The sequence below is a fragment of the Ursus arctos genome, unplaced genomic scaffold (assembly GCF_023065955.2).
Source record: "Ursus arctos isolate Adak ecotype North America unplaced genomic scaffold, UrsArc2.0 scaffold_12, whole genome shotgun sequence".
Lineage (NCBI taxonomy): Eukaryota > Metazoa > Chordata > Mammalia > Carnivora > Ursidae > Ursus > Ursus arctos.
This window is the reverse complement of record NW_026622786.1, coordinates 53,087,924-53,105,866: the sequence shown is the minus strand read 5'-3', so window position 1 is coordinate 53,105,866 and position 17,943 is coordinate 53,087,924. Positions and strand designations below refer to the sequence as shown.

General features: G+C 36.5%; 1 protein-coding gene across 2 annotated transcripts in view; it reads left to right on the top strand.

Moving 5' to 3' along the window:
• The window catches only part of RAVER2 (ribonucleoprotein, PTB binding 2), a 91,221-nt gene that overhangs the window by 12,503 nt on the left and 60,775 nt on the right, over positions 1-17,943 (top strand). For both annotated transcript variants that reach the window (XR_008958811.1, XM_026497435.4), the window contains exons 2-4: positions 7,309-7,375; positions 12,099-12,568; positions 15,853-16,044. Coding sequence is in view for 1 of the 2 variants with exons in the window: in XM_026497435.4 (XP_026353220.2) it covers positions 7,309-7,375; positions 12,099-12,568; positions 15,853-16,044 (729 nt within the window). In the remaining variant the exon portion in view is untranslated. The remainder of the gene's footprint in view (positions 1-7,308; positions 7,376-12,098; positions 12,569-15,852; positions 16,045-17,943) is intronic.

The window sequence follows — 17,943 nt, the reverse complement described above, 5'->3', positions numbered from 1 at the left end:
TGTCTCATTTTTGGTGTATAGAAATGCAGCTGATTTCTGTGCATTGATTTTATATCCTCCCACTTTGCTGAATTCCTGTATGAGTTCTAGCAATTTTGGGGTGGAGTCTTTTGGGTTTTCCACATAAAGTATCATGTCATCTGCGAAAAGTGAGAGTTTGACTTCTTCTTTGCCAATTTGAATGCTTTTTATTTCTTTTTGTTGTCTGATTGCTGAGGCTAGGATTTCAAGTACTATGTTGAACAGCAGAGATGAGAGTGGGCATCCCTGTCATGTTTCTGACCTTAGGGGGAAAGCTCTCTCAGTTTCTTCCCGTTGAGAATGATATTCACTGTGGGCTTTTTATAGATGGCTTTTATGATATTGAGGTATGTTCCCTCTATTCCTACACTGTGGAGAGTTTTAATCAAGAAAGTGTGCTGTATTTTGTCAAATGCTTTTTCTCCATCTATTGAGAGGATCATATGGTTCTTGTCCTTTCTTTAATTAATGTGATGTATCATATTGATTGATTTGCGAATGTTGAACCATCCTTGCAGCCCAGGAATAAATCCCACTTGGTCATGGTGAATAATCCTTTTAATGTACTGAAAGATAAAAATGTAGTTATCCGAAGGGGCACCTGCACCCCAATGTTCATAGCATCAATGTCCACAGTAGCCAAACCGTGGAAAGAGCTGAGATGTCCATCGACAGATGAATGGATAAAGATGTGTATACACACACACGCGCACGCATGCACACACACACAATGGAATATTACTCAACCATCAGAAAAGATGCCTACTTACCATATACATTGACATGGATGGAGCTGGAGGCTATTATGCTGAGTGAAGTAAGTCAATCAGAGAAAGACAATTATCATATGGTATTACTCATATGTGGAACATAAACAGGGAAGAGGACTGCAGGGGAAGGGAGGGAAAACAGAATGGGAAGTCATCAGAGAGGGAGAAAAACCATGAGAGACTCTTAACGACAGGAAACAAACTGAGGGTTGCTGGAGGGGATGGGGTAATTGGGTGATGGGCATTAAGGAGGGCACGTGATGTGATGAGCACTGGATATTATACTCAACTTATAAATTATTGAACACTACATCTGAAACTAATGATGTACTATAAGTTGAGTAATTGAATTTAAGTTAAAAAAAAAAAAATACCCTCATAAGAAGACACCAAAGAGCTTGCGGTCTGCTATGTGCCTCCTTTCCCTGCCCTAAATATGTGCAAGCTCTGAAGAAAGGCCATGTGAGGATGATTAAAAGTTTATAAGCCATGTTAGGGAGTTCAGATTTTATTTTAAGGGAAATGAGGATCCATTGAAATATTTAAACAAGGGAGCTATGCAATCTGATTTCTAGCTGTCAGAAAGTAAAACTGTGTTGGTTTGGTTTCTATCTTTCAAACCTTGTTCTTGGCCTGATCCTCATTCCAAGGTTAGGAGGTCGATGATGCAGTAAAGCTTTAGGAATGTGATGGGAATGAATATTTCATAGACTTTATTTTTGTAGTGCTGACACTTAAGATACAATACAGTATAGTAGTTCACTGTGTTTGCTCTGGAGTCTGTTAACTGGGTTCGAGTACCAAATCCATCACATACTATCTATGCTGCAAATCGCTATACTTTCCCAGGCCTCAGTGTCCTCATCTTTAAAATCTGGGTAATAGGGGCACCTGGGTTGGCTCAGTTGGTTAAGCATCCGACTCTTGATTTCCGCTCAGATCATGACTTCAGGGTTGTGAGATTGAGCCCTGTGTTGTGCTCCGTGCTGGGCATGGAACCTACTTAAGATTCTCTCTTCCTCCCTCTCTTCCCCCTCCCAATTTTTCCAAATAAATAAATAAACAAATAAAATTTGGATAATAAAATCCAGCTCATTTGGGCTAAATAGGATTGGAGATAATGTCTATAATGTGCCTAGAATAAAGTGAGCACTCAGTAAATAATGATTATTATTCTGCTAAAAAAAAAGCTGATAATTTATTAATTTTTTTTTAAGACAAAGTCAGAATGTTCCCCTGGCAAAAAGTTTGTCAAATGAACTTCCCAACAAAGCAGTTACACTGAAATCTGTTAAAAATTTACCCAAGTTAAAACTGACATCACATTTACTCAGCTAATATCATGAAAGATTCTATATGATAGGCCCTGCATTTAGCCAAAAAAAAAAAAAAAGAAAAAAAGAAAGAAAGAAAGAAAGAAAGAAAGAAAGAAAAAAGAAAAGAAAAGAAAAAAGAAAAGAAAAGTATTACCTGGTGCAGAATTTGCAAACGCAGTTCCGAGCAAGCAATAGCATATGTAGGTTTGGAGCCTAGAAGAGAGATTTGAAGGTGGAAGTAAGAATTTGGAGGTGACCGGCATGAAGATGGGACTGAAGGCATCTCAATTGATGCAGAAAATGCATTCGATAAAATTTAACACCCATTCCTAATAAAAACTCACAGCAAGCAGGGTTAGAAAAGAACTTCCTCAAATTTGAAGATTATCTAGAAAAACCAAAGTAATTGTATTCAATGGCGACACAGTGAAAACTTTACCCCTGGGATTAGGAATAATGCTGGCATTACTTCCATTCACGTTTGTACTGGAAATTGTGGCTAGCATAATATGGCTAACTGACTCAAAACCGATAAGTAGAAGAACACAGAATGTCTTTATGACTTGGGTAAGAAAGGATTTCTCCAGGCACACAAAACACCAATGGTAAAGGAAAGAATTATAAATTTGGCTTCATTAAAATGACAAATTTCACCGGAAAAACACAAATAAAATGACAGACCACATAGTAGGGGAGTATATTTATAATACAGGTCCCAACAAAGAATTAGTATGCAGAATATATTTAAAAAAGAAAAAAGACTCCTACAAATCAATAAAAGGAAAGACGAATACAATAGAAAAATGGCCATCAAATGAGTGTTTTCCAGAAAGGGAAATAAATGGCAAATAATCATGAAAAGATGCCTGTATCAGAGTTCTTCAAAGAAAGGGATTATATGTAATATTTATATTAACATCTATTTATATTATATACAGATATACATAGAACTATTGATTGTGGGAACTGGTAAGTCCAGAATCTGTCAGGTATACCAGCAGTCTAGAAAGTCAGGCATGTGTTGACACTACCATCTTGAGGTAGGATTTCTTCTCCGGAAACTTCAGTTTTTGCTCTTAAGGCCTTCAGCTGGTTAGATGAGGGCCACTTACATTATGTAAGGCTGTCTCTTTTACATAAAGGAAACTGTAGATACTAACCACATGCACAGAGTCCTTCACAGCAACACTTGGATTAATGTTTAATTAAATAACTGGATACTACAGCCAAGTTGACATGAAACTAACCATCACAATGCCCTACCTTTACTAGTCAAGGGAATGCAAATTAAGATCACAGTGAGGTACCATTTTATATTAACTAAACTGACAAAACTTAAGTATCTGGTAACACCAAGCATGGTTCCATTATGTATCAGTGGGACTCTCATATACTCTTGATGGGAATGTAAACTGCTAAAACCATTCCAGCAAACAAGTTGGCACTTTCTTACAAAGACGATCATCTGTATGTGTGCAGCCCAGAAATTCCATTCATGCAGAGACTTGTACGTGAACACCAGGAAATACGTAAAATTATAAGAATGTGATAGTAGTTTAAAAGTAAGTAGCAAAACGATCTAGAAACAAACCAAATATTCACTGGTAGAAAAATGGATACATAAATCATACTATAGGTGTAGGATATCAAACAGAGGATATCAAACCGAGGTGAATTAAATGAATGGCCAGGTGGAACATGAGTGAATTTTTGGAACATACTATTGAGTTTAAAAAGCAAGGCACCAAAATAAATAAAAAGGCAAGGCACAGAAGATTAAAAATAACATACCATTTCTCTAAAGCTCAGAACCAGGTAAAACGAATCAACATATTGTTTGGGAATGCATATCTACGTTAGGAACTCCAGCCGTGGGGGAAAGTGACGGGACGGACAGCAAAGGAATGCAGAAGTCAGTGGGACAGTGCCGCTGACGTTCTAGTCTTTAGGTTTGGTGGTGAGTTCCTGGGTGCTTATTTCATCATTATGCCTCATAACTTAATACGTTGCAGATAATCTTTTCATATTTCCAAATCACTTAAAACTTTCAAGGACAATTAGTAAAAATATTTCTTTTTTTTCCCCCAAAAAAAGTGGAATTTGAAAGTAGAGTGCTTTAATCTGTGAAAGCCTTTCTTAGGAAAAAGAAATTAAAAGTTAAGTCAGAGAAAGACTTAGAAGACACTGTGATTCAGGTTTAAAACTAAGGCTGGGTTTCATTGCGGCTGTCAATTCTCTCCCTAGGAAATACTTCCTGTGTGCAAAACTTTTCATTCCAGTAAAGGAACGGGAGTAATAAGGAGCATGGTCTGGAAATAGGTTGCTAAAGCTGTCTGATGCTATAAGTTTTGATGAACTCATCATACTGTAAGAAATTTGTAACTATTCCTTGTCAGAAGGTGCTACTTTGTTCCTTAAAATTAACTTGTAAGTTAATGGAAACATCATAAAGCTAGATTGGAATAGAAAGAGAGCATTTCAGTTGTTCGGGTTCTGTGTGGTGGAGCATAGTCGAATTCTGGCAAATGGTTGTTAGGGCTCTCTTTCAGGTTTTAAGTTTTTAATTTGGCCAACTTACTGAGGCTCAAATTGAGGGGTGACCCACTTTTGCCTGGGTCAAAACAACCAAGACATGGAGGAAAATAATTGTGTGTGTGTTTTTTTATCTTGGCAAGAAGCTTTGTAAGGTTTCCCAGCTGGCAAATTCTGTATCCCACATCTGATGCATAGAAAAGCTACCATGTGAAAGAGGTATTTTAAAAATAAAAAATTTAAGTTGCAGAATACATCTTTGAATACACAGGATCTCTCTCAGGTAATTCAGCTGAACGAGTAACATGTCATTTGTTTACAGATACTTGATAATGTGAAGAGCAGTGTCATGTTTTCTTTGGCATATGACAGCTGTTAACTAGTGAAATGAGAGATTAGAGTCTGTGCCGCTTAAAGCATACACTGGATCCCTTCAAACACAACTGTGCCACCCTCTATAGTAAGGATTAAATTAGCCGATCGGCAAGATGTATGTGCTATGCTATTGAGAGAGGTCGATCTTCTTAATGAATATACTGAATGCTTCAAGTCCAAAGAAACCCTGAAGCTTGCAAGATAAAAAAAAAACTACCATAGTAAGATGTAGGCTAATCTGTATATTGATCACATTACTGTATAATTCATCAAACCCTATTTTATGAAATTGGTAGTACATATATTTTAAAACATATCTCATATTGACTTACTAATAGAGAATACTAAATTATCAACTTTACCTTTCTCTAATTTCTAATCATAGGTGATTTTTTTTTCCACCCAGCATTGTTTTTATACTTTGTCCATTATATCATTCTTTTCCCCGTTGCATCGTGTTAAAAGGGAAAATATGTCTCAACTTGTAACTGTCCACTTATTTATTTTCCATTTCCATATGATCACTTATTAGGCCACTAATGATATTGTTTTTATAACTATTAGTAGTAGTATACTGTATTTAGTTAATTCTGGGAGGAATATGGTAGTATGGTATAGGGGTTAAGGGTGCCAGACTGGTGAATCTCCACTCAGTGAGTTAGTTGATTTTGTTTTGTGGTTTCCTGATTTTTATTTATTTATTTTTCTATAAAGGTTTTTTTTTTTTTTAAGATTTTATTTTTAAGTAATCTCTACACCCAACATGGGGCTTGAACTCATGACCCAAAGATCAAGAGTCAAGAGTATGCACTTTGTGTCAGGTAGCCCTGTCAGCGTCAGGCCTGGTTTTCTGATTTTTAATAAAAAAGGGTGATTTCAGTGCTCCGGAACTAAGTGAAAGCTAAATGAAACAACTATAATAATAACTATAATAAGAATTATTATTGAGTTAGTTTCTATTGTGAACTTAACATACTGGCATTTGTGTATGTTTAATTTATTCATACGGAAGATAGAACAGTTGGCTATAACTTTCCAATCTAGGATCAGAATGTCCACCTACGTGATAGTCCAGTTCCTTGAGAAAATAATAATTCCATCTGTTGTGTATTATGAGTAAATCGTCCAAGGCCAAATATCAATTCAATGACAAAACAATTGTATTCACTTTAGCATATATTTGAGTGCCTAACATTTGTAAAGCAATACAGGTTATATACAGCCCTATGAAATATAGTTCCTGTACTCAAGTATTATCAATTTAACAGGAATGATTAGGAATAGAAACCTGCTTTTTTAGGACCCCAGGTGGGTGAAAGTTATATCGGAAGAAACGAGTTCAGACTGGATTAATAATGGAAGCAGAACGAACAGGCCCCCCCTGGGGAGCCAAGAGGAAGTAAATTGAATTACACATGTGCCTTGGTGGTGGTTATTGTTTTCATACCCAGGGATCTCTAGGTTTGCAGTCTACCTGTATTTATTCTCTTTGCTGGTACTATGGTATCTACAAGTGTATTACTTGTTAAAAATTCAGTATGTGTAGTATACAATGAGAAATATTTAGTATTATTTCTGTAAGACAGGCACAAATAAAGTATGACCATTGTTAGCATAGAGGTGGTAGCGGTCCTATCCCACAGAAAAGAATTGGAAAAAAAACTTGGGGTGGCTGGGTGGCTCAGTTGGTTAAGCATCCGGCTCTTGATTTCAGCTCAGGTCATGATCTCAGGGTGCTGAGATCGAGCCCCGCGTTGGGCTCTGTGCTGAGCGTGGAGCTTGCTTGGGATTCTCTCTTCCTCTCTCTCTTCCGTGCCCCCCCCCCCCAACTGCTTGCCCGCTCTCTCTCTCTCTCAATCATAATAAATAAATAAAATTGGAAAAAACTTCATGGAAGATTATTTGAGCTGGGATTTCAAAAGATGCATGCGATTTCAGGTGAAGTGTAGGAACTTCAGTGTATCTTTGCACCATGCAAGGTCGAGGTACCAGCGTGAGTAGAGATTCAGAGTGAGGACTGTGCATGGCATCCTGGTGAAACAGTGAATGCCCATGGAGCAGAAACACGATCTATGTGCAGGTTCTGGACTGGGAAATATACTTGGGGAGGTAGGTTGATGTCGTCTTTGGTGCGCCTGGGATGCCTTTAGGTTAAACAAATAATGGAGATCCATGAAAGGTTTTCCACGTGGCAGATGGTGGTGGTAGTGGTTGTAGTTGTACAGCTAGTACAGCTGGATTATCCACTAACTGCATTTGTGTGTTTATTTGAATTCATGTTTTGTCTCTTTCAGGAAGTTCATGATTTATTACAAGACTATGAGTTAAAGTATTGTTATGTGGACAGAAATAAGCGAACAGGTAAGATTTCAATTTTAAGCACCTGGTTTCATTTTGATTCTAAATGTGTGCATTATTAAACAAGCTCACTGTCTTTTCATTCTTAAAATAATCTCTGAAATTCTTAAGCATTAAATCATATAAATGCTATTCACACCATGTATTTTCTGAAGATAACATTGGTATCCTAAATTATAATCACATCATTAAAATGTATGTCACTAGAGACATTATTTTTATAAAGAATTTTCTAATATTATATGTTATGATGTAATAAATTTTATAGGCTTGGCATCCTTCAGTTTTTTTTATTGAAGTATAATTAACATACAGTGTTATATTCATTTTTTTTAGGTGTGCAATATATTGATTTCACAATTCTATACATTAGCCAGTGCTCACCGCAGTAAGTGTAGTCACCATCTGTCCTCACACAACATTCAGTATTATGGACTGTATTTCCCTATGCTGTACTTTTCATCTCCATCACTTGTTTCATAGCTGGAATTCGTACCTCTTCATTCCCTTTATATATTTCACCCATCCCCCCCACTTCCCCTCAGGCAACCAGTTTGTTCTTGTATTTGTTTGTTTTTGTTTTTTTAAGTGAAGTCTCTGCCCAACGTGGGGCTCAAACTCATGACCCCAGGATCAAGAGTCACATACTCTACTGACTGAGCCAGTCAGGTGCCTGTTGTTTGTTTCGTTTATTCATTTGTTTTTTAGATTCCACACGTTAGTGAAATCATAGGGTATTTGTCTTCCTCTGACTTATTTTACGTAGTGTTATACCCTCTAGGTCTGTCCATGTGGTTGCAAATGGCAAGGTCTCATCCTTTTTTTTATGGCCAAGTAATATTGTGTTGTGTATATATACACCATAATTTCTTTATCTATTCATCCATTAATGGACACTTGGGTTGCTTCCATATCTTCATTGTTGTCAATAATGCTGCAGTAAACAGGGGTGAATATATCTTTTCAAATTAATGTTTTTATTTTCTTTGAGTAAATACCCAGTAGTGGAATTACTGGATCATATGGTAATTCTATTTTTAATTTTTTGAGGAACCTCCATACTGTTTTCCACAGTGGCTGCACTAATTTACATTCCTATCAACAGTGCATGAGGGTTCCCTTTTCTCCTCATCCTCGTCAAACCTTGTTATTTCTTTGTCTTTTTGACACTAGCCATTCTGACTGGTGTGAAGTAGCATCTCATTGTGACTTTGATGTGCATTTCCTTGACGATGAGTGACGTCGAGCATCTTTCATGTATCTGTAGGCCATCTGGATGTCTTCTTTGGAGAAATGTCTATTCAGGTCCTCTGCCTATTTTTTAATCAGATTGGGTTTTTTTTTTTTTTTTTTTGGTTTTTTTTGGTGTAGAGTGATATAATTTTATATGTTTTGGATATCAGTCCTTTATCAGATGCATCATTTGTAAACCTCTTCTCCCATTCGTTAGGTTATCTTTTTGTTTTGTTGATGTTCTCCTTTGCTGGGCAAATTATTTTTGTGTAGGCTTAGTAGCTTATTTTTGCTTTTGTTTCCCTTACCTAAGGAGACATATCCATATATATGTTGCTGAGGGTGATGTCCAAGAGATCATTGCCTTTTTTTTTTTCCCAACCATTAGGAGTTTTATGGGTTCAGGTCTCACATTTAGGTCTTATTTCACTTTGAGTGTATTTTGTGTATGGTGTAAGAAAGTGATCCAGTTTCATTCTTTTGCATGTCGCTGTCTAGTTTTCCCAGCACCATGTGTTGAAAAGACTGTCTTTCCCATTATATATTCTTATCTCCTTTGTTGTAGATTAATTGACCATATGGGTATGTGTTTATTTGGGGGGGGGGGCTCTGTTTCATTGATCTATGTGTCTATTTTTGTGCCAGTACCAAACTGTTTTGATTATTACAGCTTTGTAGTAGATCTTGAAATCTGGGATTGTGATACTTCCAGCTTTGTTCTTCTTTCTCAAGATTGCTTCAGCTTTTTGAGGTCCTTTGAGGTTCCATATAAATTTTAGGATTATTTGTTCTAGTTCTGTGAAAAATGTTGATGGTATTTTGTTAGAGATTGCATTAAATCTGTAGATTGCTTTGGGCAGTGTGGACATTTTGACAGTATTGGTTCTTCCAGCCCAGGAGCATGGGATATCTTTCCATTTGTTTGTGCCATCTTCAATTTCATCATTATCCTAGTTTTCAGAGTACAGGTCTTTTACCTGCTTGGTTAAATTTATTCCTAGGCATTTTATTCTTTTTGGTGCAATTATAAGTGAGATTGTTTTCTTTCTCTTTCCTTCTACTTCATTATTAGTGTACAGAAAGGCAACTGTTTTCTGTGTATTATTTTGAATCCTGCAGCTTTACTGAATTCATTTATTCTAATAGTTTTTGGTGGAATCCTTAGTGTTTTCTATGTATAGTATCATGTCATCTGCAAATAGTGACAGTTTAACTTCTTCCTTACCCATCTGGATGAATTTTATTTATTTTTCTTGTCTAATTCCTGTGGCTAGGACGTGCAGGACTATATTGAATAAAAAGAATGGACATTATTGTCTTGTTTCTAATCTTAGAGAAAAAGGCTTTGTTTTTTTACCAGTGAGTATGATGTTAGCTGTGGGTTTTTCGTGAATGACCTTAAATAGTTTAAGGTATCCCCTAAACACATGTTGTTGAGAGTTTTTATCATGAACGATGTTGAATTTTGTCAAATGTCTTTTCTGCATGTATTGAGATGATCATATGATTTTTTTATTCTTTGTTTTGTTAATGTGTTTATCACATTGATTGATTCTGTGAATATTGAACCTCCCTGCATCCCTGGAATAAATCCCACTTGATCTAGGTGAATGATCCTTTCAATGTATTGCTGAATACACTTGTTAATATTTTGCTGAGGACTTTTGCATCTGTGTTCACCAGGAATATTGGTCTGTAATTTTCTTTTCTCATAGTGTCTCTCTCTGGTTTTTGTATCAGGGTAATATTGGCCTTGTAGAATGTATTTGGAAGCTTTCCTTCCTCTTCTATTTTTTTTTTTTTTTGAAATTGTTTGAGGACAATTGGTATTAATTCTTGCTTAAATGAAAGATAGAATAAACCTGTAAAGCAATCTGGTCCTGGACTTCTGTTTGTTGGAGGTTTTTGGTTACCAAATCAACTTTGTTATTAGTAATTGGTCTGTTCAGATTTTCTGTTTCTTCCTGATTGAATTTTAGAAGGTGATAGGTTTCTAGAAATTTATCCATTTCTTCTAGGTTGTCCAATTTGTTGGCATATAATTTTTTGTAGTATTCTCATAATCTTTCATATTTCTGTGGTGTTGGTTGTTAATTCCCCTTTTACTTCTGATTTTATTTGTATTCTTTTTTTTTTTTCCTTGATGAGTCTGGTTAAAGGTTTAACAATTTTGTTTATCTTTTCGAAGAACCAACTCTTGGTTTCATTGATCTTTTCTATTGTTCTTTTAGTCCCTAATTTATTTCTGCTCTGATCTTAATATTTTCTTCCTTCTACTGGCTCTGGGCTTTGATCTTACTTTTCCTTTAGGTGTTAGGTGAGATGGTTTGAGATTTTTCTTGTTCTTTGAGGTAGGCCTGTATCCCTTTAAATCTTCTTCTTAGAACTGCTTTTGCTGTGTCCCAAAGATTTTGGACCATTGTGCTTTTATTTTCATTTGTCTTCATGTATTTTTTAATTTCCTCTTTGATTTCTTTATTCACCCATTGGCTGTTTAGTAGCATGTTATTTAGCTTCCATGTTTGTGGGGGGTTTTTGCTTTTTTTTCTTGTGATTTATTTCTTGTTTTATACCATTGTAATCAGAAAGTATATGTGATAGGATTTCAGTTTTCTTAAATTTATCAAAACTTGATTTATTCTGGAGAATGTTCCATGTGAACTTGAAAAGAATGTACACTCTGTTGGTTTTGGATGGAATGTTCTGTATATATCTGTTAAGTCCATCTGCTCTAATGTGTTATTCAAAGACACTGTTTCCTTATTGATTTTCTGCCTGGATGATCTATCCACTGATGTAAGTGAGATGTTAAAGTCCCTTAGTATTATTGTATAACTGTCAGTTTCTCACTTTGTGTCTGTTAATATTTGCTATATGAATTTAGGTGCTTCAATATGAAAGAAAAATTTTAAGACTTCACAAAATTTTGCATAACATGTAGTTGGGAAAAATATAATCTTTATGTAGTTTGAAAACAGTGTAAAAATAAAAAACAGAACATTGTAGTATCTTATAGCGGAACTCCTTTTTTTAAAAAATTTTATTTATTTGCGAGAGAGAGGGAGAGAGAGAAAGAGAGCATTAATGGGTGAGGGGCAGAGGGAGAAGCAGACTCCCCTCCAAGTAGGGGGCCTAACGTGGGGCTCGATCCCAGAACTCTGGGATCATGACCGGAGCCAAAGGCAGAAACCCAATTGACTAAGCCACCCAGGCGCCCCATGCAACTCCTAATATAATTCCTATACTTTTATTTGAATCACTGGTCGTGAAATTAGTTAAGTGGTTAGTGTCAGTATTAAAAAACACCATGAAATAGAATAGAAATTTCAGAGTGCATTACATGTGGTAGGAGTATTAGTTCTCGATACTTCTGTTTCAGAAACGTGTATGTGTGTACCGAGTCACAGATCAAAATAAATTCCTTACTGTGGGTCAGAGTCAAAAAATTTGAAAATACTGGCTTAGAAAATTATTTCATTTTGTTATCTTCTAGCTTTTGTTACCTTACTGAATGGGGAGCAAGCCCAGAGTGCAATTCAGATGTTTCATCAATATTCTTTTCGAGGAAAGGACTTAATTGTTCAGCTCCAGCCAACAGATGCTTTGCTGTGTATTACCAACTTGCCCACTTCTTTTACATTAGAAGAGTTTGAAGAACTTGTTCGCGCTTATGGAAATATCGAGAGATGTTTTCTAGTCTACAGTGAAGTTACTGGCCATTCCAAAGGCTATGGATTTGTGGAATACATGAAAAAGGACTTTGCTGCAAAGGCTAGATTGGAGTTATTGGGTAAACAATTGGGAACATCAGCTCTGTTTGCACAATGGATGGATGTTAATCTATTGGCCGCAGAGCTCATTCATTCTAAGTGCCTTTGTATAGATAAACTCCCTAGTGACTACAGGGATTCAGAGGAGCTGTTGCAATTTTTTTCCAATATACATAAACCTGTGTTTTGCCAGGTATGTATTCTTAAGGTATCATTTGAAATACTTGAAAATTTCTGCCTATGTATTCTACATGCACTTACAAATTTATTATACCTGTGTGAATATCACAATGGATAATGTAAGTCTTCTTTAGTCTGCAACAAAGACTTTAAGATCATTTTAAACTTTAGTTCAGTTCCTTTTGTGGATGAGTCAACCTATATTATTAGTTAAGTATGTCTTAGCAAACCCATCACTTACTCATTCACCTCATTCTATCCATTTGTTGAGCCTTCATCCATTGATCCATTCATCCATCCATGTTTTACTTATTATCTTCTCTGTGCCAGACACTATATTGCTGAAAGTTAGAAATACAAAGAATAGAAACATACTCTCTCCATACCTTACAATTTTGTGGAAGGTACTGACAAGCAAATAATTAGAAATCCTGTATAAAGAGTAATGTAATGGAAGATAGGAAAGTATTATGAGGTTTAAAAAGAATGTATACTTCTGTCTTAATGGGATCATGGTGAGACGTTTAGAGAAGATCCTGAAAACTGACCACACTGGTAAGAATTTCCATGTACTTGATCAGTAAAGTTAAATATATTCTGCTAAATAGACAAAAATATATACCGTATAAAGCTCCTTCCCTTGTAGGTGTTCAGTAGCAGTTGATGAACTTTTGTCTCTCTTGCTTCCCTTAATTTCTTCCTTACCTCTCTTCTCTCCTCCCTCCTTTTCTTCTTATCCCCTATTCCCTGCCCCCACCACGCCACCCTTTTTCTTTAATCATACATTTGTTGAGCCTCTACTATTACACTAGAAAGTTTGGAGTTGTTACAGTTTTATTTATATATATATATATATATATATATATATATATATATGTAGTTATATAGTTACATATATATAGTTATATATGTATAGTTATATAACTACACACACATAACCATATATAATATATAACTATATATGCTGTATTACGTATCATATATTTATATAAATATATATTTTATTGTATAATATATAAAAAAGATTATACATAACTATATATAATACATATAACTATAATTATATAAATAATAGATTAATGCTACTATCTTTCTCTTACATTTCTATTTCTCCAATCCCAATATACGCATCAAAGAAACCACCTAAGAGCATCATAAAATTAGAAAATTTTGTGACAGATCTTTTATCAAATCTTTGCCCAGTTATTGAAAGGTGATAGATGGTGATATCTAATCCATATCCTTTTCTTGGATACTAAAATTACACAGTGATATTCTGTGGTCAAACAAATTCTTTGTAGCTGTAGTTGAGGTCTTTGAGGGGAAAACCCATTTATCACAACTTTTATCTGAATTATGAATCCCAGAGTTAGAAGGTACATGAGAGATTCTCCAATCTAGGTCTCCAGTGGTAGAAAAATGTTTGTTATATTATTTGTGAGTGACCATTTAGCTTCTATTAAAATGTTTCAAAATAATGGAAAATTAACTAGATCAGAAGTCAGACCATTACATATTTGAATGGCTTTCCTACCGAACTGAAATATTCCTCTTTAAAACTACTGATGCTGTGGACTTAGATGATTTTGTCTTTTGAAAGAATTAAAATGGTATTATAATTTATATAGGTATGAAAGTTATAATGAACCAAGAATAATAAGTGTTTTAAAAGTTCTCAAAAGATTAATAAAATAACTTTATGATGCATTTATCAGTGGATCTATGAAATTCAGGCTCTTTTGCTTGGTAGGTTGACATGGACTATCTTGAAGATAGTCTCTTATCTTGTGATCAAGGGACACAAAAGACTGATGGCTTTTACAAATCTGATTTTAATATCTGGTTTGGATTACAAGAGGAATGGGGTTCTAGGGGAAATGTTTGGAAGAGGTAGATGTTTTCCCTTTCTGTCATGTGATTGGAAAAAATTTGTGGAAGAAAAGACATTTCAGAATAGTTTTAAAAAGAAGGAAGAATGTGAAGGAAAAATAGAAATTTGATCTAACGATATAAGAAAGTAAAACTTCAGAAATAAAAACTAAAAAAGACTGAGAAATTCTTTAATTGCAATATTAACTTATGAGATGTGAAATCCATAGAAGTGTTGTAGATGTGTCTTCTTAAAGACATACCATGCTGAATTTTATCACATTTACCACTTTATCGTGTGAATGTGTTTAAGATAATTCAGACATACTCAAAACTTAGAAACTTTTTAGTGTCTTATTTTGTTCTTATTTTTGCTCTTTGTACCAGTCTTTACAGATCCAGGACTTTAGTATCTTCCTTTACACTCTTACAGGTGGGTGACTGGAAATAAATCAAGTTCTACATTGCAGGAGTTTATTTAGGCCACATTCAGAAATAAAGCTTGTGTGTTACATAGGCATTTTAACAAACCCCGAGGCACCGTTTTCCCAAATTAAGTTTGATCTGGAATACTTGACCAAATTCCTGAGATCTGCCTAAATTATTGAATTAAAAGTTGAATATGGTTCCTTCTACTTTTCTTCTCTTGATAGTACGAACTTTAATTTACATAGATATGTGGTCAAATAATTGTTCAGTATCTTTCATTGTCCATGTATCTGGTAAATTTATTTTAAAGAAAGTTTAGTTATTGTGTCTCCATATTTTTCTATGTCTAAATTATCAATTATACATCTTTCTTAATATAGAGGGAATATTATCATTTGAGCTTTGACTTTTTTTTTTTTTTAAAGATTTTATTTATTTATTAGAGATAGAGACAGCCAGCGAGAGAGGGAACACAAGCAGGGGGAGTGGGAGACGAAGAAGCAGGCTCATAGAGGAGGAGCCTGACGTGGGGCTCGATCATATAACGCCGGGATCACGCCCTGAGCCGAAGGCAAATGCTTAACCGCTGTGCCACCCAGGCGCCCCTTGAGCTTTGACTTTTAAAATAAATTAGAAAATCAATTAAAAAGAAACCTGACGGAATCTTGTTTATCATCCTATCTTCAGGAAGGACTGTAAGCAACTAGTGAACTTTTATTTTTATTTATTTATTTGTTTACTTATTCACTTAAAAAGTAATCTCTACACCCAGCTTGGGGCTCAAACTCACGACCCCAAGATCAAGAGTCGCCTGCTCTCCCAACTGAGCCAGCCAGGCACCCCACAGCTAGGAAACTTATAATTTTAGAGAGAAAGAATATATTTTCACCAGTATCATGCTCTGATACATTTGTCGTTGAGTTTGAAAATTCTATACTGAACATAAATATTTCTAACTGCATATTAGAACTCACCTTTTAACGAAATGTGTCGAATCAGCTTGCGCAGGATGAAGGCAGTTACGTCGGCGGCTTTGCAGTGGTGGAATATACCTCTGCGGAGCATGCCGAGGAGGTTCAGCAGGCGGCCGATGGGATGAGCGTCAAGGGAAGCAAAGTCCGAGTTTCCTTCTGCGCCCCGGGAGCGCCAGGGCGGAGTACCTTAGCAGCGCTGATAGCAGCTCAGCGCGTGGTGAGTCTGTCGCTCTTCAGTAGGATGTAGCATTCTAACGCTGTTTTAATCTGTCCGCACCAGTCGACCGTTCACTGGACCCTCATTATATTTCCATTACACAAAGACATTCTTCCTTTGAAAAAATTGGCTAAATGGTGTCTCTGTCATGTCAAGCCAGAAGTCATTACAAAAGAAGAAATTGCATTTGGTAGAGTTTATCCGAATAGATTTTTTGAAGGAATGGTCTGTTCTAAATTTCGAGTGTCATGTCTCTTTTTTCAAAGTGTTCATACGTGTCCATAGCGCAAATACGGGAAGGCCTGTGCTTCGTTTTTGCTCACATGGCCCATTGTTACCACTTCTCTATTGTTAAATGTCTGCTCATTCCTCTCTGGGCCTCTCGAATGAGGCAGTTCTGAGCAGACAAGTATTCCTTGTTGGGTTTTGACTCGAGGAACTTAGCATAGTAAATACTTGTTGACTGAACTAAGGAAGGAATATGCTTTTGAGGGATGAGGAAAGAAGACTTCGTGATGGAGGGGACATTCGAGTGTGACATTAAAGTGTGCTTTTGAAATGTATTGTTGGGAGTGGAGGATAAGATTGCTAGTTAAGTACAGATTTTGCTTGAGATATTATATTGAAAAAATTATTCTTTATCTGAAACCCAAGTTTAACTGGGCATCCTGTATTTTTACTTGCCAAATCTGACAACTGTAAGGAGGTATAGTGAGTTGAACAAAAGCTTTCAAGCAGTAGAATGAGGCAAGTTTGCTGCTTCAAGGGGGGGCGAGTGGTGCAGGTAGACGAGTATAGGAAGGGATGCGTGGTGAGATGGTAGCTTGATGCCAAATCAGGGAGGACCATTGAGCACTGGAGGAATGGAGATTGAATTTGGTGAGCAGCGGGGGAGCTTTTGAAGTACATAAACAAGGTAGTGATGAGATCAGAGTTAAACCATCAAGAGATTAGTCTGAAAGTGGTTCGTAGATGAACTGAGGAGGGAGGAAAAGATAGGCGATTGCTCTTGGTCTCACATCTCTTGCCCTTCTCTTCCTGTTCCTTAACCTCACACCTGGTCCTGGGTCCCTCCTCCCTTGTTTTGTAGTTTGTCATTCCCCTCTTCAGTTCTGTCATTCTCCTGTCCTTGCTCACGGAAGTCATGACTTCTGCTATTCCACTGTCAGTGTCGCACCTCTGGTTAAATGGCCTCTGGTGGACCAGAGTCACTGAGTTTACAATTCTGAATCCATCCGGTCACCTACTTTTACAGCCAGGGCACTATGTCCTCTTGAACCGAAAGAAACACCTAGGTGGCTCGATGCTACTACACACGTGTAATGTACATTCATGGCTGGTCCCCAGCAAATCTTTAGCTCGTCCTCTCTCATCAGCTGCCCGCTTCCATAGTCTACAGCAACTATCTCAAACCTTCACTCTGTTTCTGCCTTTGTCCTTTCTATCAGCTGATCCTGACTCCTAGTGTTTAGAAATATAAAGGTCGGGGCGCCCGGGTGGCTCAGTCATTAAGCGTCTGCCTTAGGTTCAGGTCATGATTCCAAGGTCCTGGGATTGAGCCCCACATTGGGCCCCCTGCTCAGCAGGAAGCCTGCTTCTCCCTCTCCCTCTCCCCCTGCTGGTGTTCTCTCTCTCGCTGTGTCTGTCAAATAAATAAATAAAAATCTTAAAAAAAGAAAAGAAAAATACAAAGGTCATGTGCTGGATCACTCATTCAACTCTTCTCATACTACCCCAGCCAATGTGTCTTCATTTTTAAAAAAAAATATTTATTTATTTATTTATTTATTTGAGAATGTGAGTGTGTGGGGGGGTGTGCAGAGGGGGAGGAAGAGAGAAAATCTCAAGCGGACTCTGAGCTGAGCATGGAGCCTGACATGGGGCTCCATCTCATGACCC